At 41.2% G+C, this 24,683-nt stretch overlaps 1 protein-coding gene across 1 annotated transcript; it reads left to right on the forward strand.

Moving 5' to 3' along the window:
* The first annotated feature begins 17,604 nt into the window (after positions 1 to 17,604).
* Positions 17,605 to 24,068, forward strand: kcnv2 (potassium voltage-gated channel modifier subfamily V member 2). Its single transcript, XM_033018790.1, has 2 exons — positions 17,605 to 18,915; positions 23,793 to 24,068. The coding sequence occupies exons 1-2, from the start codon at positions 17,605 to 17,607 to the stop codon at positions 24,066 to 24,068; spliced, it is 1,587 nt and encodes a 528-aa protein (XP_032874681.1).
* The last annotated feature ends 615 nt before the right edge of the window (positions 24,069 to 24,683 follow it).

Raw genomic sequence — 24,683 nt, forward strand, 5'->3', positions numbered from 1 at the left:
GGAAAAAATCGATATTTGTTTTTACTTGTAGGTTTAGTCAAAGTAGTATGACCTAGGTCAGCATGTTATTGTAGGTAATCAAGGGTAGTCGAAGTTAGTCTTCTACATAGTCAAAGGAGGTCTTCCACATTACTTTTTTTTTTCACTCGCCAATTAGGTCGCCGCAGTGGTACAGCCCCTTAAGACCGCAAACAATAAAGTAAATGTGCTCTGTTAAACTTGCTTGGACAGGCCATCTGGAATCATGATTTTTTAAATTTTTTTTAGCTGATATGTAGTGGCTATTTGAAATGGGACTGAGCCACTGAAGGTGCAACAAAACTGTACCTCCAATCCTTTCACATAACTGCATTAAAAACCTTTAGATTTTAAAGGTTAAATTTTCAATTATGGTAGAACTGGAAACCTTTCCCACTAAACTGGTTCCGCCTAACCACTCATAGAATTGGCTGCGATGGTAAAAAATAAATAGCTTGAATGTGAGAGGATCCACTGCTATTTATCCCAGATTTTTTTTAAATGCAAAAGCAGCTAATTGTGGAAATGATCAGACTGGGTGTGGATCTGGTGTTTCCCGTTCTACCAAAATTTGAGATTTAGCCTTAAATCTAACCTTGAGGTGTTTGATACAGTCATTTGTGAAGGGATTGAAAGAGTACAATTTTGCTGCACCCGCTGTTTCAGTCTCAATGATCCCCTTGTCTCCTAGTCAGCAAGTAGCCATTGGTTAAAGCTTCTTCAATCTCTGGCACTGGTTTGAGCAGATTCAAACAATTCTTTCAAGATCAAGGTTGCGCTGGATTAAGGACTAAGATATCCACAACATCTCTTGGAAATATTTTTATCAAGCACATTTTTTTTCTCTCTTCTCTCTTGCCACTTGGACCAGACCAAAATCTGCAACATTAGACTGGTTTTGTACCCTCCCAAGGATAGCATTTATATGCGGGAACAGGCCACAACTAGTGTGCTATGCATGTCCAGGGAAATCGTGGTATGGGGTAATTTATGTTAATATACTCTTATGTTCATTTTATAGAATATTTTGTAATTGTATAAAATTGAACATTCCAATTTTTGTCTACCTGATACTGGGTTTGTGTTAACTATATACAGTTCAAGGTGATCCTTTAATGATGCAGGGCAATTTGACTATAAAGTGAGCTAGTGCCAGAAAGGTGTGGTCACTTTAAATTTAAAATGTGGTCCATAGCAAGGCTTTGTAAAAGCTTACTTGCCAAGAATTTTCTGCCAACAGTATCCCATCCATGTTCTTTGACATGCCAGGCAGGTGTACCTTTTGCAGCTTCCCCTCAAAACACAATTCCTGCTATTCAAACAGTTTGAAATTGTGTTTTCTTTTCAATTCCTGCATTATAAATGCAAGCATAATACCTTTATCTGCTATCCCTCCATGACGCTGTTCCCTTCCATTAAAATGAATGGGGTTTCTGTTCTAGTTTGCAAATTTACAAGAAGATTGCCCAGAATAATTTGGGCCTGCAAGTCTGTGCTTGACTGCTTGGCTCCACGATGACTCTCAGTCCTGGCCTTGTGTTCTGACAATTGAGGAAATGCTGGCAGATTCACAGAATACTTCTGCATTTCCCCAATGAGCTCTGACCCATTGCTTTTACATAGCAGACATTTTGGACCGCTCGCTAATGACATTTTAGATTTCACTAGACCAAGTGGGACTCGTTGGGTCCTGTCACATGGAAGGGCTGGTCCCCGAACGCAATATTCCACCACTCGCCCAAATCCCCCAACTGTGCAGGCGTGGCTGACTGGTTCCCGTTGTGACTCGAGTCACGGCAACCCCCTCCCAACTGCGCCTCGCCATCCCTCTTACCCCTATTCCCCCGGAACTCCCTCCCCTCTTGACCCTCCCTCTTCTTACCCTTCTCCCCTCCCCATCCTCTCCCTCTCCTTTCCCCTACCCTGTCACTCCCCTCCATAACTCCCTCCTCTCCCTCTATCTCCCTGCTCCCCCATGCGGCTGACAGGTACCCGCTATGACACCAGAGATCCCCCGTTGTGGAGCAATTCACGGCAACCCTCCCCAAGTACGCCTCGTCATCCCTCTTCCTATCCCTATCCTCCTCCATTCCCCCTCATCCCCAGCACTTCCTCCCCCTCTTCACCCTCCCTCTTTTTTCCCTTCTCCTCCTCCCTCCCTTTCCCCTTGATGTCATTGTGAGGTGGAAGCTGCTGTATTTTAAAACAGATTTTTTAAAATGTAAATGAGATCTCATTGTGGGGTGGAACGCTGCTGACAGGCAGTTTATGTCAATGAGATCCCATTGTGACGTCATATCCCATTGTGATGTCATACGCTGCTAACTGTCGGGCAGATGGATGAAAAATTTTCAAAGTGGGGATTTGTAAAAAATTTAAATGTCAATAACCTGTAAAATACACCATCAATCGGAACAAAACTTTGATACACCACACCACGTGACAATGGTGAGTAAGGTGGGCCAAAAATTGCAGCGTTATGTACAGTTTTGGCGTAATTTGACGACATCACCGAATCGGAGATCGCAGACACGTACACAGTCATAGAAACAAACAAGATGAGAGTTTTAGTTGTATATTTATATAGGTATTTGGACAGACGATTCACATATCACATTTGTGGCAGTGACTATCAAGATCATGTTGCAAAAGTTACAATAGTTTAGTCATTTTATTAGTGGTAATAGACAATAGGTACAGGAGTAGGCCATATAACCATACAACATTACAGCACGGAAACAGGCCATCTCGGCCCTACAAGTCCGTGCCGAACAACTTTTTTCCCTTTTGGCACTTCGAGCCAGCACGAGCCAGAAATCTTATCTACAAATATTGGGCAGACTCAACTAGAGATTTTATTGCCACAGCTTCTGAAAGGCAATCAGCTGGTCAAAGGAATACGTTGTTAGCAAGTTACAGAATACTTTAACTTTAAATATACTTGCCACACTGCAGATTAAAGATTAACAGTTTATTTTCTCAAGGAGGACGGATGTCTGCATGTTGGGACCAGGGAATTTGGGAGGGGTCTAATTTGAGAACATGATGGTTTGAGAAGTGTACAAATTGCAGAATGGAACTTTTAAAACTTATTGACATTGGGATCATTATCAAAAGTTTGGCTGTAGAGAGGTTAGCTTGGTTATTTTTTGAGAACTGTACCCTCTAGTGGTTCATAACGGAGATGTCTTTAAATGCAGCTGAACCCATTGATTTGGAAGGCTGAAAGGTAAGTGTAATGTAGGTGTTCTTACCTTACAAACAACTAATTGCCTAGGTATTAAAACGACTGTCAATGTTTTTCCAGTGTCTTTCAATTCCCATGAGGTCCAGAAGTACTTTAAAACAAATGAAGTGTTTTGAAATGTAATCGCGGTTATAAAAATAAAATTCAAAGGTTAAATTACATTATCACCAGGTCCTATAATAGCAATGAAATACTGACCTTTACATTCACCTGAAAGGCCAGGCAGCACTTTGCTTTAATATTTCACTTAAAAGAGATGAGATGGCCTAATCCTTTGCATTTGAGTTTGTGGACTCCCTTAAAACCAGAACTTTTGATTTGAGCAGGATTGTAACAAAGTGAACCATAATGCAGCCAGAAGGAATTCTTGTCTTTAGTTGTTCAATGAACTGAATAACGGGTGCTGAATGAGTAGTAGGAAGGCTTGTAAATTGACTCTGCAAACATTTTTGAAATCTGCTCAACAAGGTCTTGTTTTAGGAGTAGAATTAGGCCATTCAGCCCATCATCTACTCTGCAATTCAATCATAGCTGATCTCTCCCCCCCCCCCCCCCCCCTCCCCCACTAATGAAGTATCTATCTCTGCCTTAAAATATAATTGCAATAAATATAATTGCAATAGGCATAAATACAGCTGAGCCAGAACCTTTTCCCCAGGATGGAAAAATCTAACACAAGAGGCCCCATAACTTTAAAGTGAGAGGTCAAAGTTTAAAGGAGGTATGGGAGGCAACTTTTTTTTACACCGGGTGGCGAGTGCCTGGAACGCACTGCCAGGGTCCATGATTGAGGCAGATTGCGATATTTAAGAAGCTTTTGAATTGGCATTATAAATTGAATTGTTCAAAATTAAGAATCAACTTTTTGTCCAAGCTTTTTTCACTTGCGGTTTGGAAATCATCATACGTTTGCAATAAAACAGCATGCATTCAATGTAAACTACATTAAAATAGTGCATTTTAATGCAACAAAATGCCTTGGGAATATTATTAAACTTTGACACTCAATTCCAAAGAGACAATAATTGGGTTGGACGGAAACATTTTAAAGGAAATAAATACAGACGTTTCAGTATGTGTAATGTACAGGTTAAACAGGCTTTTCAGCTAAAATGTAGTTATCAGCTAAAAGCACCATAAGCCCAGCAAGCAAGCTCATTTAGAAAAACAAATAGATGTTTGGGAAAATGCTTTGGTCAATTAGAAGAACCTGTAAATTATGGGGCCACCTGCAAGGTCACCAGTAATACAGATAAGATAAACAGTTCATTTGAGACTAGCTCAGTGATTGATTTAATAAATAGCCTTTTTATTTTGACTAAGCAGAACAGCTAGTTTTAAAATTTCATAGTTAACTTTTGTTTTGTAGATTAGAATAAAAGCGCATGCTTATTGAATATGCTTCGAGCAAGTTTATGTGAACTTCACCTTTGGTGGGGGGGGAGGAAGATAGAGAGACTAACTTGGTCCGTGATGCATGTCAGCTCCAGTCTATTCGAGTTCTCTAGACCAGCCATTGCAGACAGAAATCGCTGATGTGCAGATGGCATGAGAATTGTTCCCTTAATAATGATTTTCCTGTATTTTACAATAATAAAAATTGATATTTGTAAACCAATGTTCTCCATTCAATGATCCAAATCCTTGATATCTGTTTATATTTTGTTACAAGAAAGGATTTGGAAGCTTGAATCATAGGTAGCTGAGGGGTTCACTGAATTTGTTGTGATTAAAATCTGGAACCTGCTGCGGTGGATGTTATGTTAACTTTTATGTAGTTGTGTGCCTTGTGGCTTTTTTTTCTGGTATGACTGTGGTAAATCACATTTCACTGTACCTTAAATAATACATGTGACAATAAAGGACCATTGATGTAGTGCAGAGGTCCTGGACTATGAATACAGAGTGAGAATCGTGGTTATGAATTTTAATATCATTGGGATGCTGATCCAGTTTCAAAGATGAACAATAATGTTAGTTGTATTCAATTGTTGCTGTTGTGTAACCTGGGTGATTAGCAAAATAATACAATAATCAAGGCACTTGGATAATAAAGGCACACCTGAGAGTTCCTAACTGAGATGCGGCAGGGATGAGTGTCACAGAACTAGAACAAGGCATGACAATTGCTTTATTCTTTCCAATACATTGCAATTTCTTTGTATCTGAACTACTTGTCGGGCGAAAACCACGGCCCCTCTGAATGAGTGAAGAGGTTAGGAGTGGCGGTCGTGATGTCATGTCCAAGTTGAATGCTATTGGTTTATTATTGTCACGCATACCAAGATACAGTGAAAACCTTTTGTTTGCGTGCTATCGTCAAATCAAATAATACAATTTCAAATAAATTCAAACAAAAGATCATAGACATAGGGACAGGAGGAGGCCATTCGGCCCTTCGATCCAGCACCGCCATGGCTGATCGTCTCCAATCAATAACTCGTGCCTGCGTTCTCCCCATATCCCTTGATTCCACTAGCCCTTAGAGCTCTATCTAACTCTCTCTTAAATCCATCCAGTGACTTGGCCTCCACTGCCCTCTGTGGCAGGGAATTCCACAAATTCACAACTCTCTGGGTGAAAAAGTTTTTTCTCGCCTCAGTCTTAAATGGCCTCCCCTTTATTCTAAGACTGTGGCCCTTGGTTCGGGACTCGCCCAACATTGGGAACAGCTGAGAGTTCCTGAGTTCCTTCCTCAGTCCGAGGATGGGTCTCGACCCGAAACGTCGCCCGTTCCTTCTCTCCAGTGATGCTGCCTGTCCTGCTGAGTGGCTCCAGCATTTTGTGTCTATCTTTGGTTTAAACCTGCATTTCCTTCATACACAAATCAAATTATACTATACATAAATACAATCTATGCACATGCACAGCAGGTAGTTTACATAGAATATAGAACAGTACAGTGCAGGAACAGGCCCTTTGGCCACAATGTCTGTGCCAAAATATATAATATTCCCTTTGTGACACTGGGGGTAACTGTAATGAACACATTAGAATTAAAAGTTCCTCAGGTTCAAAATCATGATCATTTTAATCTGCATTCTCCTTGATTTTCAACTTACAAGGGAATAGAAGGATATGGGATATGAGTATAGAAGTTTGGAGGTCATTTTGCAGTTATATAAGACATTGATGAGGCCACATTTAGAGTATTGTGTTCAGTTTTAGTCAACATGTTATAGGAAAGATGTCAAGCTTGAAAGGATTTACCAGGATGTTTCATCAAAATTTAAAGAGATTTACCAGGATGTTGCCAGGACTCGTGGGACTGAGCTATAGGGAGATGTTGAGCAGGCTACGGCTTTATTCCTTGGAGCGCAGGTGGATGAGGGGTCTTCTTTCGTGTGGCGTGCACAGCCTAAAGTTGTTGGACAACTTGTTCTATTTGATCTTCCGTTTGTGCACGTCGAGTTGATTGCATTAGTCGAAACAGGGCGGACCACGTGAAGGTTGCAATCTTCCACCCCGGATGAGGGGTGATCTTATAATGGTGTACAAAATCATGAGAGGAATAGATCAGGTAAACCAGAGTAGGGGAATCGAGAACCAAAGAACATGGGTTTAAGTGGAGGGGGGAAAGATTTATTGGGAACCTGAGGGGTAACGTTTTCACACAAAGGGTGGTGGGTGTATGGAACAAGCTACCAGAGGAGTTAGCTAAGGCAGGAACTAGGGCAACATTTAAGACACATTTAGACAGATATGTGGATAGGGTAGTTTTAGAGGGATATGAGCCAAATGCAGGCAGGTGGGACTAGTTTAGATGGGGCATGTTGGGCCAAAGGGCTTGTTTCCACGCTATGACTCTATGTGCAGGGAGATAGGATTTGGTCGGCATCCAGTTCGGCATGGGCAAGAACATAGACCAGTTCATGCTCTATATTCTATGTCCTATCCAACTTTATTCTTTGCTGAGTCACTATATCTTCTCTGTCTATATTCCTGCTTGTATAAGAAAACATGCTTTTTGGAGTTCCCATGCCTTGCCCCCAGCACTATTTGTTTTATTCCAGCACTACTTTAGGGATGCTCCCACTCCATGCTTAAAGTTCATCCAGATTCTTTGGTGTGAACCTGCAACCCTGTCTATTCATTGACTGCAGCGCCATGAATGAATCAACAGTGCCGTTCTGATCTCTGGCTACCAGGAGTAAATCTCCAGCTGCACGATGTCTAGCTGATAGGAACAAGGTAATTTAAAACCACAGTTCACCCAAGCGATGGAAATAACATTTAAAAAAGTAAATCAGGAAAAATGAAATAAGACCTTTAAGCCGCTTCAGCAGCTTCCTCCTTGTTGATTAAAAATCAAAAATAGCAAGTCCACAAAAGGCAATTTTTCATCAAAATTGACTGGAAGGAAATTGAATAGCTGCAGATAAATTGAATTGTATCTGATATAAAAAATCATTCTTGTGCAAGTATTTCACTGATTTAATCTGATTTGAGAAAGGGGATGTTTTGTGTATTTTGCTGGGCCTTTGTACAATTGCCCACACCTTGTGGTGAAGATAAGGGAGATGGGGCAATATTTCTCGTTTTGCATTTAAGAAGGGAAAATGATTTGGAAAGGTTAAGATTTAGAATACAAAACATAAGGCTACATACGTCCAAATATTCTGTACATCCTGTGTACTCACTGGCAACATATGTCACTGGGGAAGTCGGTGGTGAATGGATCAGACTTTGGAGTCTGGATCAGCTGTTACTTGTGGGCGGAGCACCCAGGTTTCCTAATTTGAGGAAGGACTTTATTGCTATTGAGGGAGTACAGCGTAAATTCACCAGGTTAATTCCTGGGATTGCAGGAAAGACATGATGAAAGAATGGGTCGACTGGGTTTGTATTCACTGGAATTTAGAATAGACAATAGGTGCAGGAGTAGGCCATTCGAGCCAGCACCGCCATTCACTATGATCATGGCTGATCCTTCACATTCAGTACCCCGTTCCTGCCTTTTTCACACAGAGAGTTGTGAGTCTATGGAATTCTCTGTCTCTGAGGGTGGTTGAGGCCGGTTCTCTGGATACTTTCAAGAGAGAGCTAGATAGGGCACTTAAAGATAGTAGTCATGGGGAGATGGCAGGATATGGGGAGAAGGCAGGAACGGGGTACTGATTGGGGATGATCAGCCATGATCACATTGAATGGCGGTGCTGGCTCGAAGGGCCGAATGGCCTACTCCTGCACCTATTGTCTATTGCCTTCTCACCATATCACCTGACTCCGCTATCTTCAAGAGCTCTATCTAACTTTCTTTTGAAAGCATCCAGAAAATTGGCCTCCACTGCCTTCTGAGGCAGAGAATTCCACAGATTCACAACTCTCTGGGTCAAATTGTTTTTCCTCATCTCCATTCTAAATGGTCTACCCCTTATTCTTAAACTGTGGCCCCTGGTCCTGGACTCCCCCAACATCGGAAACATGTTTCCTGCATCTTCAATCCCTTAATATTCTTATATAAGATACCCTCTCATCCTTCTAAATTCCAGAGTATACAAGCCCAGCCACTCCATTCTATCAACATATGACAGTCCCGCCATCCCGGGAATGAACCTACGCTGCACTCCCTCAATAGCAAGAAGGATGAGAGGGAATCTTATTTAGGAATATATAAAATTCTGAAAGGATTGTTTAGTTTGGAGATACAGAGCAGAAACAAGCCCTTCGGCCCACCGGGTCCGCGCTGACCTGCAATCCCCCCATATTTACACTATCCTACACACACACATTTACCAAGCCAATTAACCTGCATACCTGTACGTCTTTGGAGTGTGGGAGGAAACCGAAGATCACAGAGAAAACCCACGCAGGTCACGGGGAGTGTGTACAAACTCCGTACAGATCGAACCCGTGTCTGTGGCGCTGCATTCGCTGCAAGGCAGCAACTCTACCATTGCGCCTCAGTGCCGCAAATAGATGAAAGGAAAAATGTTCCCAATGTTGGGGGAGACCAGAACCAGGGGTCACAGTTTAAGAATAAGGGATAGGCCATTTAGGACTGAGATGAGGAAAAACGTTTTCACCCAGAGAGTTGTGAATCTGTGGAATTCTCTTCTGCAGGAGGCAGTGGAGGCCAATTCACTGGATGTTTTCAAGAGAGAGTTCGATTTAGCTCTTAGGCCAAAAGAATCAAGGGATATGGGGAAAAAGCCAGAAAGGAGTACTGATTTTAGATGATCAGCCATGATCATATTGAATGGCAGTGCTGACTCGAAGGGCCGAATGGGCACTTATTTTTCTATGTTTCTATGTTCTAACCATGCGTCTATCTAAAAGCCTGTAAAAGGCCACTATCGTATCTGACGTCCACCACCACACTTGGGAGCACGTTCCAATTCCCCCCCACTACTCTGTAAAAATATGTGCCTCGCACATCTACTTTAAAATTTGCTCCCTTCACCTTGTTTAAATATTCCATATCCCAGCATATAAAACCCTTTTCCAACCTGTCAATGTTGATTATTATATATATATTCTAGGCTAAGACGGCATTGGTGCAATAGCTTATATATATTTTAGGCTAATATGCAATTTTTTTATGTATCTTTGTAATTCTTTGTACTGTTTGATGTGTTATATGGACCTGTGTCTGAAATAAAGCTTTAATAATATAGGAAATTAAATAAATAAATGGGGAGAAAACAATAGACTTTTTGACAAGATTATTTGAAGTACAGGGGAGGGGAGGGGGGTTGAGACCAGTTGAGCTGATTATCATTTTCAGTGATATATATTCTATATATGGGAATTCGTGGCAATGGTTTCCTATCCACAATTATTTTGTGTTTTTTTTGTGTACGCTTGTAGATCTTACAACACCAAATTAAAGGAAATTGTAAAACCACAATGCATGAAACAAAAGCACAAGCTGGCATCAGCAACGGAAACCTAATATTTAAAAAATTATCTAAAGGGAGAGGGAATTACAAAAGAACAGCAGATAGCGTAAAGGTAATCTGAGTAAAGTCAGAGGAATTGGGTGCAGTTCTAAATAAATGCTTTGCATTCACTTTCATAAGTGAAAGAGGGGCTCGATGCAAAGAAAGGAGAATGCAATATTGAATACGACTAACATATGACCAACAAGAGGGGACATTAAATGCAATAATTCAGCAAAATTGCGATGGAGGTCAGGAACGCTCTGCCTAAAAGGTCATGGAGACGAGGACCTTCATCCTATTTAGAAACTTGGACAGAAAGCAGGATGTGGGAATAGTCTACATAGGTCTTCGTCTCTTTTAAGGTGAGAGGAACAAAGTTTAAAGGAGATGTGTAGGACAAGTTTTTAACACAGAGGATGGTTGGTGCCAGGAACGTGCTGCCAGGGGTGGTGATGGAGGCGAAGGTGACAGTGGTGTTTAAGAAGCGTTCAGAAAGGCACATGTCTGTGCAGGAAATGGAAGGATATGGGTCACGTGTAGGCAAATGGGAGGGATTTATCTTGGCATCATGTTTGACATGAACATTGTGGGCTGAAGTTCCTTTTTTTTTTTATTTTGTTTATTTTATTAGAAGTTAATACAATACAAAACAATACAGTGGCACCTAATTTTAGGTGCCAACTATGTCATACCGTAATCCATTCTATGTACAACCTCTAGTTTTATGTTATGAGTAGGCAAGACAAGAAAAAAAAGAAAACAATAGAAAGGGGAAAGAGTGGAAAAATAGATGGTAGAGAGTAGAAAAATGTGAAGTGTGGATATAAAAAATAAAAATAAAAAAATAAAATAAAAAAGAAAAGGTGGAAAGTAGAAATAGAAGAAAAGGCCCCTTAAAAGAGAATTTTTCAAATCTATATTCGGAGATGTAGATCTATCCACGTCATGAACTGAAATCAGCAATCCTTATGGTACCGCTGCATCACATGATGTGGGCTGAAGTTCCTGTGCTGTACTATATTGTTTGTCTGGCACAAGCACAATAGGACAAATGGCCTCCCGTCCACATCTATTGTCTTTCTCCAAATATTGACCCAGTTCCGTGAAGGATACAGGCCACTTTTATGATGCATCAATGTCACACGGAACGTTCCAACGTTCAGTCAACATACTGAATGTCTATCTGTGTGTTATCCATTGTGCCTGGAGACAGTGAACCAAATACATTCTAATTCAAGGCCGCACAACTAAATGAGTTTGGCCGGATCTGTGGTCTATCTCATTAAATTCACTCATTGAAGCAGAATGCTTCCTACTCTAGCTCTAACCATTTTTAGTCACAGGAAAGCAGCTTTTACAAATCACTCTCCCCTGGGGCACCAATTTATTTCTGCACAGATCAGTCAAACAATAAGAGGTTTAACTTTTGTAGTCTTGGGATTTAGCTTCTATTTTTAACATTCAAATTGGAAATCCATTGAAATTCTAATCATTTAGCAAAACAACACAATAAAATTCTGATTACAGTTGTTTACCTTTACAAGAGTACAACACACCTTTCATTTTCACCATTTCATGTAAAATTGTTCCAATATGATGATAATTATGAGGTGCAGATCAAAGCTTTGTAAGCAACGAATTAAAATCAATTGCTGATCAGTTGCAAAATTCCCTTATGATCCATATATAGAAACACTTCTGTGGTTCATATTATGACAATACCCTCATTAGTATCAGGATTAATAATAGGAGCTCAAAAATCTCATTAGCATTCATATTGCATTCCTCTTCTGCAAATTGTTTTGGATTAAATTTAGATCTACAACACACAGAGACAAACACACTCTCTCTCTCTCTTTCTCTCTCACTCACTCTTTCTCTCTCTCTCTCTCTCTCTCTCTCTCTCTCTAATTTTAGTCACCAGTCTCCCGTGCGGGATCTTATCAAAGGCTTTCTGAAAGTCTAGATACACTACATCCACTGGCACCCCTTCATCCATCTTACTTGCCCTGTATGTTCTCATCCAAATCATTGATGTAGATGACAAACAGTACCGGGCCCAACACCGAACCCTGTGGAATACCTCTAGTCACAGGCCTCCAGTCTGTGAAGCAACCTTCCACCGTCACCCACAGCTTCCTTCCATGGAGCAAATTTGCTATCCATTCAGCTATCTCTCCTTGGATCCCATGAGATCTAACCTTCCAGAGCAGCCTACCATGCGGCACCTTGTTGAACGCCTTACTAAAGTCCATGTACACAACACCGACAGTGCCCGCATCAACCTTTTTTCTCACGCCTTCAATAAAATCCATCAGATTTGTGAGACACAGCCTCCCACGTACAAAACCATGCTGACTGTCCCTAATCAGCCTTGCCCATCCAAATGCCTGTATATCCTATCCCTCAGAATACTCTCCAGTAACTTACCAAGTACAGATGTTAAGCTTACTGGCCTATAGTTCCCAGCATTTTCCCTGTAGCCCTTCTTGAAAAGAGGCACAATATTTGCCACCCTCCAATCCTCTGGCACCTCTCCTATATTTAAAGATGACTCATAAATTTCCTCTCTAGTTTCCCGCAATGTCCTTGGATATATCTGATCAGGCCCCGGAGATTTGTCTACCTTCAAACACGACAGTACCTTCAGTACTTCCTCGACGGTAACCCTGACTGCTCTCAGTGCCTTCCAGTGACTGCTCCAATTTCCTCCATCCTACTGTCTTTCTCCTCGGTAAAAACAGAGGAAAATACTCATTGAGGACCTTGCCCATCTCCTGTGGCTCCACACAGAGGTGACCGCTTTTATTCTTGAGAGGTCCCACTCTTTCTCTAGTTACCCTTTTCCCCCTTATGTATTTATAAAATCTTTGGGAATTGGCTTTTATACTTCCCGCCAGAGCTATCTCCTGGCCCCTTTTTGCCCTTACGTTCTCCATTTTTAGTTTGCTCCTTAGTTCCTGAAGAGGTGGGGGCAGGACAAAGTCTGGCAAGTGATAGGTGGATACAGGAGAGGGGAGAGAGGGTTGATAACCTCTGTCAAGCTGTATGGCGAAGCCCAGCAAGCACATGGGGACTTCAGCTGCTGAATGGTCCCAGTGAGCTGTGTGCTGCTGCTCTTCCATCACAGCCTCTGCAGAGAACCACCTTCTTGTGACTGTCCAAAGGACTGCTCATTTCTCATGTCTGTGCCTGAAAATAGCAACACAAATCTACATGAGATGCCAGGGCACCTGACCGCATCCAATCCCTCAGCTTTACATCAGGGAATATCCTTTTAATATTATTTAAATTTTACATTAGTTTCTGGCACTCAAGCGTGACTTAAGCAAATGTATTCATTTTGGATTTATTTTTAATGACCTGTTCTGGGATACCTCTGATAACTGGAGACCTCCACGAGCTTTTAGGACTGTTTAAAAAAGGTGCCTCCGGATCCAGCACCTGAAGCCTAAGGTCCCTCCCACATTCGACTGTACCCTCCAGGAGGGCAGCTGTAAGAATAATATAGTATATAGGAAGGAAGAAGGGTCTCAACCTGAAACGTCACCCATTCCTTCCTATGCTGCCTGTCCCGCTGAGTTACGCAGCTTTTTGTGTCTATCTTATAGTTTAGTTTAGTTTAGTTTAGAGATACAGTGTGGAAACAGGCCCTTCGGCCCACTGGGTCCGCACCGACCAGCAATACCCGCACATTTACACTATCCTACACACACGGGACAATTTGCACTTATACCAAGCCAATTAACTTACAAACTTGTACGTCTTTGGAGTGTGGGAGAAAACCCGTGGTCACAAGGAGATTGTACAAACTCCATACAGACAGCACCGGATCGAACCTAGGTGTTCGGCGCTGTAAGGCAGCAACATTCCCGCTGTGCTGCCGTGCTGCCCCAATAGTGTGGGGCTGAGCATGGCATCAGGCCACGTCAATACGAATCTGGTCCATTTGCTTTTGATTGCAAGTCCTCTTCCCTTCAACCTCCAGTGTGGCTCTGGTTTTTGACTGCATTTTTGCTGATATTTTTTTTATGTTAGTGCAGCTCCCCCAGTCTTTCTCCTTCCAATTCACCACTTCCTCTGTAATTTAAAAAAAAAACTTCTGCCTTCGTTATTATTCTGCTGAATCCTGCACTGACATTAATGTATGCTAGCAATCCACATCCTGTTAAATCTCCCAACGCATCTCTCATTAATGGCTGGGGGCACAATCAGAGGGCTAATATTGCCAGTGATTAACCTCAATTAAAATTAATTTGCTCTGTTTGAAACTAGATATCATTTCTTAAATGCTAAACTAAGAACAGGGAAGGAGAGAAAGGAAAATTTGTTGATCTGTGGGGAAAGTGGGGTTGGGAGAAATGTCTCAAAGAGGGTAAAACTAGGGGTGCCCATGGGGAGAGAGTGTAACTGGGTTCTCTCATCAATGAGTGAATGGGAGTAATAAGAGTGAGAACATAGACAAAAGAACGTAGGGGGTTGCTCATTGGGGAACCAGAAATGGAGGACTCACCTAAGCTGACCCATTGGGCATGTCTTGCTCAGCATTTTAGGGAAGTCAAAATCTTAACTCTGTTGCTCTTTCCATGGATGCACCCTGACATTTTGAGTATCTCCAACATTTTCAGTTCTTGGCCCAGATGGAGTAGGTGCATGGTGCTCCACGCAAATGGGCCAATTTCCACAAGCAAGGAATCTATCCACCTCTGGCCAACCAAGAGTTTGGAACATTTCTCCCAATTGATCCACGTGGAGGATGCAGACAAAAGCCCCTCTAGCTGTCTGTGCTGATCAACCGGATCAATGACTGCTGGCGTAAGGTGAAAGGGCAGTATAATGCCAAGCAACTCCGGCAACCTCTCAAGATGACAGCACGGCAATCTCTGCGCAGATGAAATATTTACAGATGAAATGAAGAGGTGAGTTTGCTTCTTAAACTGCTGCTTAGTGGTGAATTTTAGGATTTTGGCAAGTGACAATGCAAAAAAATGGCTATAGTCAAGTCTTCCAATACAAACTCTCTGTTTACCTTTGCAAGATTTGTAACTGCCCACAAGCATGGGGAAGAGCCGATTCTGGACTTACCTGGACATTTACCTGTCTACATCTGGACTCCCGCAGCTGCGGCTGCGGAGGGTTGAGGTCCTGACCACGGGGGGAAATGGAGGAGGACTGGCCAAATTTTGTGCCTTCCACCACAGTGATGAATGCTGTGGTGGATGTTTGTGTTAAATTTTTTGTGTGTTTTTGTGTGTTCTTTATCATTTTACCGCTGCCGGCAAATTAATTTCACTTGCACTTTATGTGCAATGTGATAAATAAAACTGATTGATTGATTGATTGATTGATTGATTGATTGATGTGTGAAGTCCCAGACATTTGCTTTCCTGATTGCGGCTGGCAGCATCTCTGCACTCCACTGAAGTCTCTTACATTGGGAAACCTGTTTGACACCTGTTAAAGGACAACAAACCCATTCTTACAGTCACAGTTACAGTTTTGTTTATTGTCACGTGTACTGAGGTACAGTGAAAAGCTTTTGTTGCGTGCAAGCCAGTCAGCAGAAAGACAATACATGATTACAATCGAGCCATTCTTTAAAATGGACCAGACAGCTGCTAGGGAACTCTTTTATGTTTTCACTAGATTTTGCTGATGAAGGTTAGAAGAAGCATAGTTTGTAGAAAAGCACATCTTAGAGATTTCTGTATTAAGCCACATAGGTACTCAAATGTCTTCAAGGACATAGCATGTTCAGGTAAAGGGACTGTAATTCATAAATAGGACATCAGATTAATCATTCATGTGATAACCGTTGGTGCAAACTGCATGTTGCAGACTATCTGTGAAATTGTTATGCTGTTGTGAAGCAGGCATGTCATGTAACTGTTATCTCACAAGAGCGTAATGCAAATACAGAGAATGTTCCCTGCTTAAGGAAACACTGCAAATGTACTAACTTGCTGACAGTTTCACCATCATAAATGCAGTGTGTTCTGAGCCCCAATTATTATCAGTGGGCACAAGACTGGTTTCCAATGAACTCAAGCAACAACATGCTGCAAAAGCACAAAATGTAAATGAAGTGTGCGCATCATGGTTGACGAGCCCTGGGCCTGTGTCGCTTCGTCGGTATGTCCGATCAATTAAGAATGAGCCCTTTGTTGAGGAAGTTGAACTGACTGATGTCAACCCTTCTTATGCAACTATCAAGTATCAGGATGGATATCAGTCAACTGTCTCACTTCGTGACCTTGCACCATGTCCGTCTTCTCCATCAGCTCCATCACTCTTTGATAATATTAATCGAGAACTTCCTCCAACACTCCCATCACCCCTTATGGAAACTTCTATAAGAAATTCTAAAATTGTGAATCTGAATAACAATACGAGTGAAGTTGATGACCAAGAAATATATGTCCCACCAGCTATTGAAACACCATTATCTCCTGAAGCTCCAGTGCTGCGACGGTCATCAAGATGTACTAAACCTCCTGACCGTCTCAACTTATAAATAGGAGTGGAGAATGAAGTGTGCGCATGTGCGGGGTCTCAGGCCATCGAAGCCTGCGGACTCAGCGATAATTTCCAGGCGCTTTGAAGATGTGTATTACAGAAATGAGTTGCTTAAAGCTTAAATTTTAAGTAATTTAGAATTTTTCATTTGCCTCACAACAGTAATGCATTAGAATTCAATATATTCTGTGACTACAGGGCAGGCGGAAAACAGGATCAAGTTTCAATAGCAGTCCTCATCATCCTTAGTTTGTACAGATGGCACAATGCAGATACTATTTCTAACCGGTTGACTGAGGAAAAAAGGACAGTCACTGCTTTTATGATTTTGTAACCATAGCTTCTTCTTGTGTTATTTGTACTAAATGACCTAATTTCAGGATTGTTCTGACAAGGCGTCATATTTACCCTGAAAGTATTGCAGAAAGCCTATTTGAACAATCCAGGTTATTGTATGATCAGTCCTTTGCTGTGGTGTTCTCACAGCATCTTTTATTAAACTTTTATCAATAATCCTAAAATGATCTTGAACCTTGTGTTCAAGTTAATAGCATAAGGTGTCCTAAAACCTAATGATGGTGCAGTTGATAACAGGTCAAGGATGAGAAACATCATTTGGAAGATTATTGATTCTAAAACATTCCTTCCCTATTCACAACCTCCCTCTGCCTCCCACCTCCCGCGTTACAAAATAATTAGATTTGTCAGTGAACAGCCAAGAAAGACGTCAGTGTCAGTGGGTGGAAGCAGATGAAATGGGATAATATCTAAATAGCCACCTAAGCTCTTAGATCCTCACAGTCAGCATATTAAAGGGGTCAGCAGCAATTCTCAAGCACGACTTTAACACTCCTTAGTTTAATAAACAATGCAGTTCAATTCACTCGTCGCTTTGATTGAACAGGCAGGTTCTTTATTAAGCAGGAACAGCAGGCAGAAATGTTAAAATTCAAGCAACGACGTCAGAGTCTGTTTGCAAACTACAAACAAAGGCAGAGTTTAAATGCATTGCAGCACCCGCAGAGTGATTTTGCACTAGTGAAAGAAAGAGCTTTAAAACAATGGAGTTCCATGCAGGACCTTGGGTGTGATTATGAAATTAAATATGATGACGAATCAGACTCTGATCAAGAGTTATCAACTGTCCCTCAGTCCAAACTACGCTCTCCCTTTAAAGACTATAATTTGAATATTAACGTTGGAGGCAGAATGTTCCAGATCAACTACCGCGCTGCTGCTCGATTTCCAAAGACCAGAATTGGAAGATTGGCTACTTACACTGATCCCACGAGGAAACTGGATCTGTGTGATGACTACAGTGTCAAAGACAATGAATATTTCTTCGATCGGGATCCTGCGATCTTTCACCACATCTTTAACTTCTACAAGACAGGAGTCCTGTGGATTAAAAATGAGCTCTGCCCCAGAAACTTTCTTGAAGAGATCCACTATTGGGGAATACGGATCAAACATAGCAACAGGTGCTGCAGAATCTCCTTTGAGGAGAGGCAAGATGAGTTAAATGAGCAGCTAAAGGTGCAGCGAGATCTCCAGGCTGAACTGGAAGTGGAAGAAGATGAAGAACATTTCAGGGACTTGATGTATGGTCGCCAGAGAAGAGTCATCTGGAACTTAGTGGAAAACCCTTTCTCTTCAGTTATAGCCAAACTGATGGCATTGACTTCCAGTATGTTTGTGTTAGTCTCTATCGTAGCCATGGCCTTGAACACAGTTGAAGAAATGCAGTACAAAAGTCCAGCTGGCCAGCTGAGTGGGCACACCTACATGGAGCATGTGGAAACCATTTGCATCATCTTCTTCACTGCAGAGTATGTCCTCAGAGTATTGACCACTCCTGATATTAAGAAATTTGCACGAAGTACTCTCAATGGCGTTGACCTCATTGCGATCCTCCCCTTCTATCTCCAGATCACCCTGGAATGTTTTGAGGATGATGACTACGGGAAGCATGGTCAGGATATAGAGAGGGTGGGCAGAGTGGGGAAAGTTGGCCAAGTGCTGAGGATCATGAGGCTTATGAGAATTTTTCGCATTTTAAAGCTGGCCCGCCATTCGACTGGACTGAGGGCATTTGGCTTCACGTTGAAGCAATGTTACCAGCAGGTTGGCTGCCTTTTCCTCTTTATAGCAATGGGCATATTTTCCTTTTCTGCTCTGGTCTTTTCTGTTGAACATGATGTTCCCGGAACTAACTTCACATCCATACCCCACGCTTGGTGGTGGGCTGCGGTGAGTACGACATGAGCATCTTAAATGACTGGACTACAGTCATTTGTTTGCATAGTGTTTATACTCAGACCTCAAGGTTAGTGTGAGGGGTGTTATGAGGAAGAGGTATCATTGTAAGAACGAGGGGTAAAAGTATCCTTTATGAACCAACTGTGATTGGGTCAATGGCACCTCTGTAATACCCTCAAAATATGAGTGTTTTATAAGCAATGAGTACTGCAGATCTGACCCTTCTTAAGCTAATATGGATTACGTTGAACCAAGTGTGACCTTTCCCCTTGGTACACCCTTGATCTGCACCAACAACTTGGAGTGAATTTAAATTTGATACTATTCCGTTTTGAAATGATGAAACAGTCCAACATTTGGATTGTTTTCAGCCATGTCCTTGTTAACGGTAGTGAGAGGGGCTGTCACCATTAGTCCACAACATGTGAAGACTACAATGGCAAGGGAAGCAAACCAGCAAATAAGAGAAATTATGAAAAATGAATACTGAAAAAGACTGCGTAATTATTTTTAATTTAGTTTTGTTATGATGTGAGTTTTATACAAATAAACTCCCTATATTCCACTTGAAATAATCTGTCATGATATAAACTCTTGGTAATCTTACTCATCTTGACCATTTTCTCCACATCTTTGAAATGAATATATTCATTTTTTTTCATCCTAGTTCAGGTTTTGTTCTTGTAAACTATCTCTAAATCTATTCCAATGATTCTACATCAATCGTTGTCTAAAAGGACCAAATCTGAACACAGCAATTTGAAAGGAGTCAAATCAAAGTTTTAATCTTGTTTTAAGATTTTTAATGTGTAATAGATGATTTGGATTGGCTGCCCGACAGCTCCCACTTGCACTACATGCGATCCCCACACATTTAAAATTCTGTCTTTCAGAAGCTATCTCCTCATTTACCAAAGCATAGTTTCTTACATACTTTAAAACAGAAACCTTTTTAAAGAGAACTTTAGAAAGCAGGTAAAGCTGCTGCCTCACAGCACTGGAGACCCGGGTTCAATCCTGATCTTGGGTGCAGACAGCACCTGTTGAGTTTGCATGTTCTCCAGTTTCCTCCCACATCCCAAAGATATGCAACTCTGTAGGTTAAATGGTCTCTGTAAATTGCCCCAAGTGTGTAGGGAGTGGATGAGAAAGTGGAATAACATAGAACTAGTGTGATTGATGGTTAGCATGGACTATGTGGGCAGAAGGGCCTGTTTCCCTGCTGCATCCTTAAACTAAATTAAAGTTGATTACATTGCGTTTCTTGACCTGAAGGCCGAAAACAAGGATCATCAGCAATCTTCGTCTCATGATTCACTGCAATGTAGTTAAAGTTTCCTATAATGTAACAAATCATCTATGTCATTCCAGAGCAGTTAGGTTCTTAATTTGAATAAACGCTTACTTAGCTAAAAAAAATCCATAAACTGAGTTTCTGGTTAAGTTCCAATCAGTCATTCTGTGAGAAAATACTCGTCAGATTGATCTCACTTTGAAAAATATTCCCTCACCCCCACAGAGAGTTTCCCCTCAGATCTATATCTTCATCAGCCAGGTATATCAAAAATGAAAACAAACAGATAATGTTAAAATACATCATATTAAGTTATTTAAAATGGATATTTTTGTAGTTTGATTAATAGTTTGAGAATTGGCTAATTTTAGAAAACTGCATCACAAATCAGATTTTCATTCCACTGACTGGGTAACCTGATTTTAAATTGCTTAAAATCATTGTAAAATATACAAGCGTATTTTCCAAACATATTGCGATGCTACAATCAGAATTTTCATAACCCAAAATAAGGCATTTTAATATCAATGTCCTTGGCCCTCAGACATTTTGGAACATTCTGGAAGGATTATAAAGTATAATTTGTAGAATCTCCCAAGGGTGATAATTCACCTTCAGTGCCGAGCTAGTTTAATGGCTTGGCCTGCTTTCATGTTTTAACCAGCACAAAAGATTAGGAAAATTCAATTGTGGCGAGGGCAAATTGTGCTTAAAATTGTTATCTTCTGCACCAGTTTTGCTGATATCTGCAGAAATATGCTGGAAATGGAGAAATGTCATGCTTTGATCTCTTTTGGCTAAATTGTATTGATTTACCAAATAGCTGAATCTATTTTTCTTTATTTTCAATTCCACTTTTCATTCTACAATCTAATTCCTTAATACCAGATGTATTTCCATTTTCTACTTAGGTTCCATTGTTTTATATCGGTTTTGTTTATTTTTATCCAGTTCATTTTTATCTCACTCTGTTTTATCTTTAATTCTCTCTATTGTAAAATAATTCTCCACCAGGTCCTGTTTGGGGTTTTCCTTGCTTTCATTACCCAGGATTAGCACAAGTCTGCCTCTGCAGTTCCTATTTATATATTAATCATTTTGCACTCAATGTTCCCACTTGTCTTTCACTGCTGTTTAATTCTCTCAGCACTATTTCATCAGTAACCTATATTTTTAAGCCCAGCTGCCCATGTGCAGTCAGATGCTGGCATGTTGCTGCAGTAACAAAGAAATCACAAAATAAGTGTCCTAGCTCCCAGGTATTTTCCACACACCTAAACACCAGGCTCCATTTGTCTAGGAATGGTATGTGAAATCCCACGTCTTTTTAAACTTAAACTCACCCCTGACCCGTGATACAGAAAATAGGCATATCTTCCATATTCCCTGTATAATGTCTATTCATTGAACTAAACTGTGCTCACTTCTGGCTCAACCAAGCATATCATGGCGGGCCTAAAGTAACCCACTCAGCTGGTCCAAATGTAATCAAATGGTATTTTTGATATTATCACAATATATTAATATTATAAACAGCTCTATAGGATTTTGGTTAGGCCACATTTGGAGTTTTGCGTGCAGTTCTGGGCGCCCCATTGCAGTAAAGATGTGGAGGCTTTGGAGAGGCTGCAAAGGAAGTTTACCAGAAAGCTGCCTGGATTCGAGAGTTTCAGCTACAGGGATAGACTTGGATAGACTTGGATTGTTTTCTCTGGAACATCGGAGGTTGTGGGGAGACTTGATTGATGTAATAAAATGATGAGAGGCATAGATGGGGTAGACAGTCAGAACCTTTTTTCCAGGGTAGAAATGTCCAACACTAGAGGGCATAACTATATGGTGAGAGGGGGAAAGTTTAATGGAGATGCACAGGGCAAGTTTATCTTACACAGAGTGTGGTGGGTCCTGGAACACATTGCCTGGGGTGGTGGTGGAAGCAGATACGATAGGCTTTTGGATAGGCACAGGGAAATGCAGGGAATAGCGGGATATGAATCATGTACAGGCTGATGAGATCAATTTAACTTGGCATCATGTTCGGCACAAACATTATGGGCCGAAGAGCCTGTTCCTGTGCTGTGTGGCTCTATATTCTAATATGTTACTGCTTTAATCTGTATCCTTTCTGTCATTGCTTAGCCTAGCATAACAAAAGGAGAAAAACCTGAAACCACCACAATCTTTCCCGTGCCTCTCATCCTCTCCAAATGCTGAGAGAATGGAGCGGCTGGGCTTGTAAATTTGAGGAAGGACATTCTTGCTATAGAGGGAGTGCAGTGTAGGTTCACGAGGTTAATTTCCAGGATGGCGGGACTGTCATATGTTGATAGAATGGAGCGGCTGGGCCTGTATACTCTGGAATTTAGGATGAGAGGGGATCTTAATGCAACATATAAGATTATTAAGGGTTTGGACACGGTAGAGGCAGGAAACATGTTCCCGATGTTGGGGGAGTCCAGAACCAGGGGCCACAGTTTAAGAATAAGGGGTAAGGCATTTAGAACGGAGATGAGGAAACACTTTTTCACACAGAGAGTTGTGAGTGTGGAATTCTCTGCCTCAGGCCAGTGGAGGCCAGTTCTCTGGATACTTTCTAGAGAGAGCTTGATAGGGCTCTTAAAGATAGCAGAGTCAGGGGATATGGGGAGAAGGCAGGAATGGGGTACTGATTGTGGATGATCAGCCATGATCACATTGAATGGCGGTGCTGGCTCGAAGGGCCGAATGGCCTACTCCTGCACGTATTGTCTATTGTCAAACTGCATGAAGAGCTAGGGTTGGTCTCATAGCAGAGAAGATTTGAATAGAGGCTATATAAAGGTGTTCTAAATCATGAATTCTTTTGATTGTGAAAATAATATTTTACAGTGATTAAAGGGCTGGTAACTTTATAGTGATTGGTAAAACAAAACAGTTGTAACATAAATATTATATTACGCAGCAATTTTTGTCATCTGTAATTCACAACTTGAAAGCCAATTCAATAGAGAATTTCAACAAGATGTCTATTGAAGGGAAATAAATAGAGGCTGGAGGTAAAGTGTGTCCTAGGACTAATTAGCTAGCTCAATGCAAAAGCGAACATAGAATGGCCTTCTTGCATGCTGCTCTTTTTTTAATGCTACCTCAGGCACTTTTACCTTCTTGTCTCTTCAAGATTCAAGAGAGTTTATTGTCATGTGTCCCAGATAGGACAATTAAATTCTTGCTTTGCTTCAACATAACAGAATATGGTAGGCATGAATACAGAACAGAATAGTGTGTCCATATATCATTATATAAATATATACACACATGAATAATTAAACAGATAAAGTGCAAATAAACAGATAATGGGCTATTAATGTTCAGAGTTTTGTTTGAATTGCGTTTAATAGCCTGATGGCTGTGGGGAAGTAGCTATTCCTGAACCTGGACGTTGCACTTTTACCTTCTTGTCTCTTTCGTTGTTTCATGTAAATTCAAAGCAAGCCGTCTATCTCTTGTCACAGAATATAATTCTCTTCTGGCACAAGTGTGTTAAAAATAACCATTGTCAACGCCGATTATAAATGAGGATTTAATTTGATTACAGGTCAGCATTTCCACGGTGGGCTACGGAGATGTGGTCCCAGAGACAGCGCTCGGAAAGACTTTCGGTTTCGGCTGCATTGCTTTTGGGATCATTTTAAATGGTATGCCGATCTCCATCCTCTACAATAAATTCTCAGACTATTATTCACAACTCAAAAGTTATGAATATGCAACTCCATCAAAGCAGAGAGGGGAAATTAATTTTTCGGGAAGAGCACGGAGGATGGCGCAGTGCTGCGTAGGGGTCTCGCACCACCACTTGCCCAGAGAGCAATAAATTGCGGAAAGCAGCCCCACTGTGACATCTGCTTTCCTTCTCTCTCTTTAGAAGATTAACATAGGTTTGAAGAAATATTTCACCGCCACAATGCAGGGAGCAAATTAAAACAATCTCAGAATAGTGAAGGATAAAATACAACTGGAGGTATTGTGTATTCAACGTACAGTGAAACTATTCTCAATTTTTTATTGGACCAGTTTTTCCATCTACAAAGCACTGTCTGGATGAAACATTTATTCTGCAGCACCACATGGGTAAAGCATCATTTTGTAAACGTAAAGGCACGATAAATGAGATTCATGGTGTAAATCAGGGAATGCGTATTCGGAGAGTAGATTGAAAAGTACTCGAATGTAGAAAGAAGAGGAGAGAGCATGAAGAAGGGTCCAGACCCGAAATGTCATCTATCCACATTCTCCAGAGATGCTGTCTGACTCACTGAGTTATCAAGCACTGTTGTGTGTCCTTTTTTTTAAACTCTAATGTAGGGTTAGGACAAAGGAAGGTTTTGAGGACTGTCAGGAAAAGAGAAGCGGTTTGGATTTGCACTGAGACCACTGGATTTCGGAATGGGAGACATGGAAATTGGCAGATGATATCAAATAGGGCCTA

This window comes from Amblyraja radiata, chromosome 3, assembly GCF_010909765.2.
Source record: "Amblyraja radiata isolate CabotCenter1 chromosome 3, sAmbRad1.1.pri, whole genome shotgun sequence".
Lineage (NCBI taxonomy): Eukaryota > Metazoa > Chordata > Chondrichthyes > Rajiformes > Rajidae > Amblyraja > Amblyraja radiata.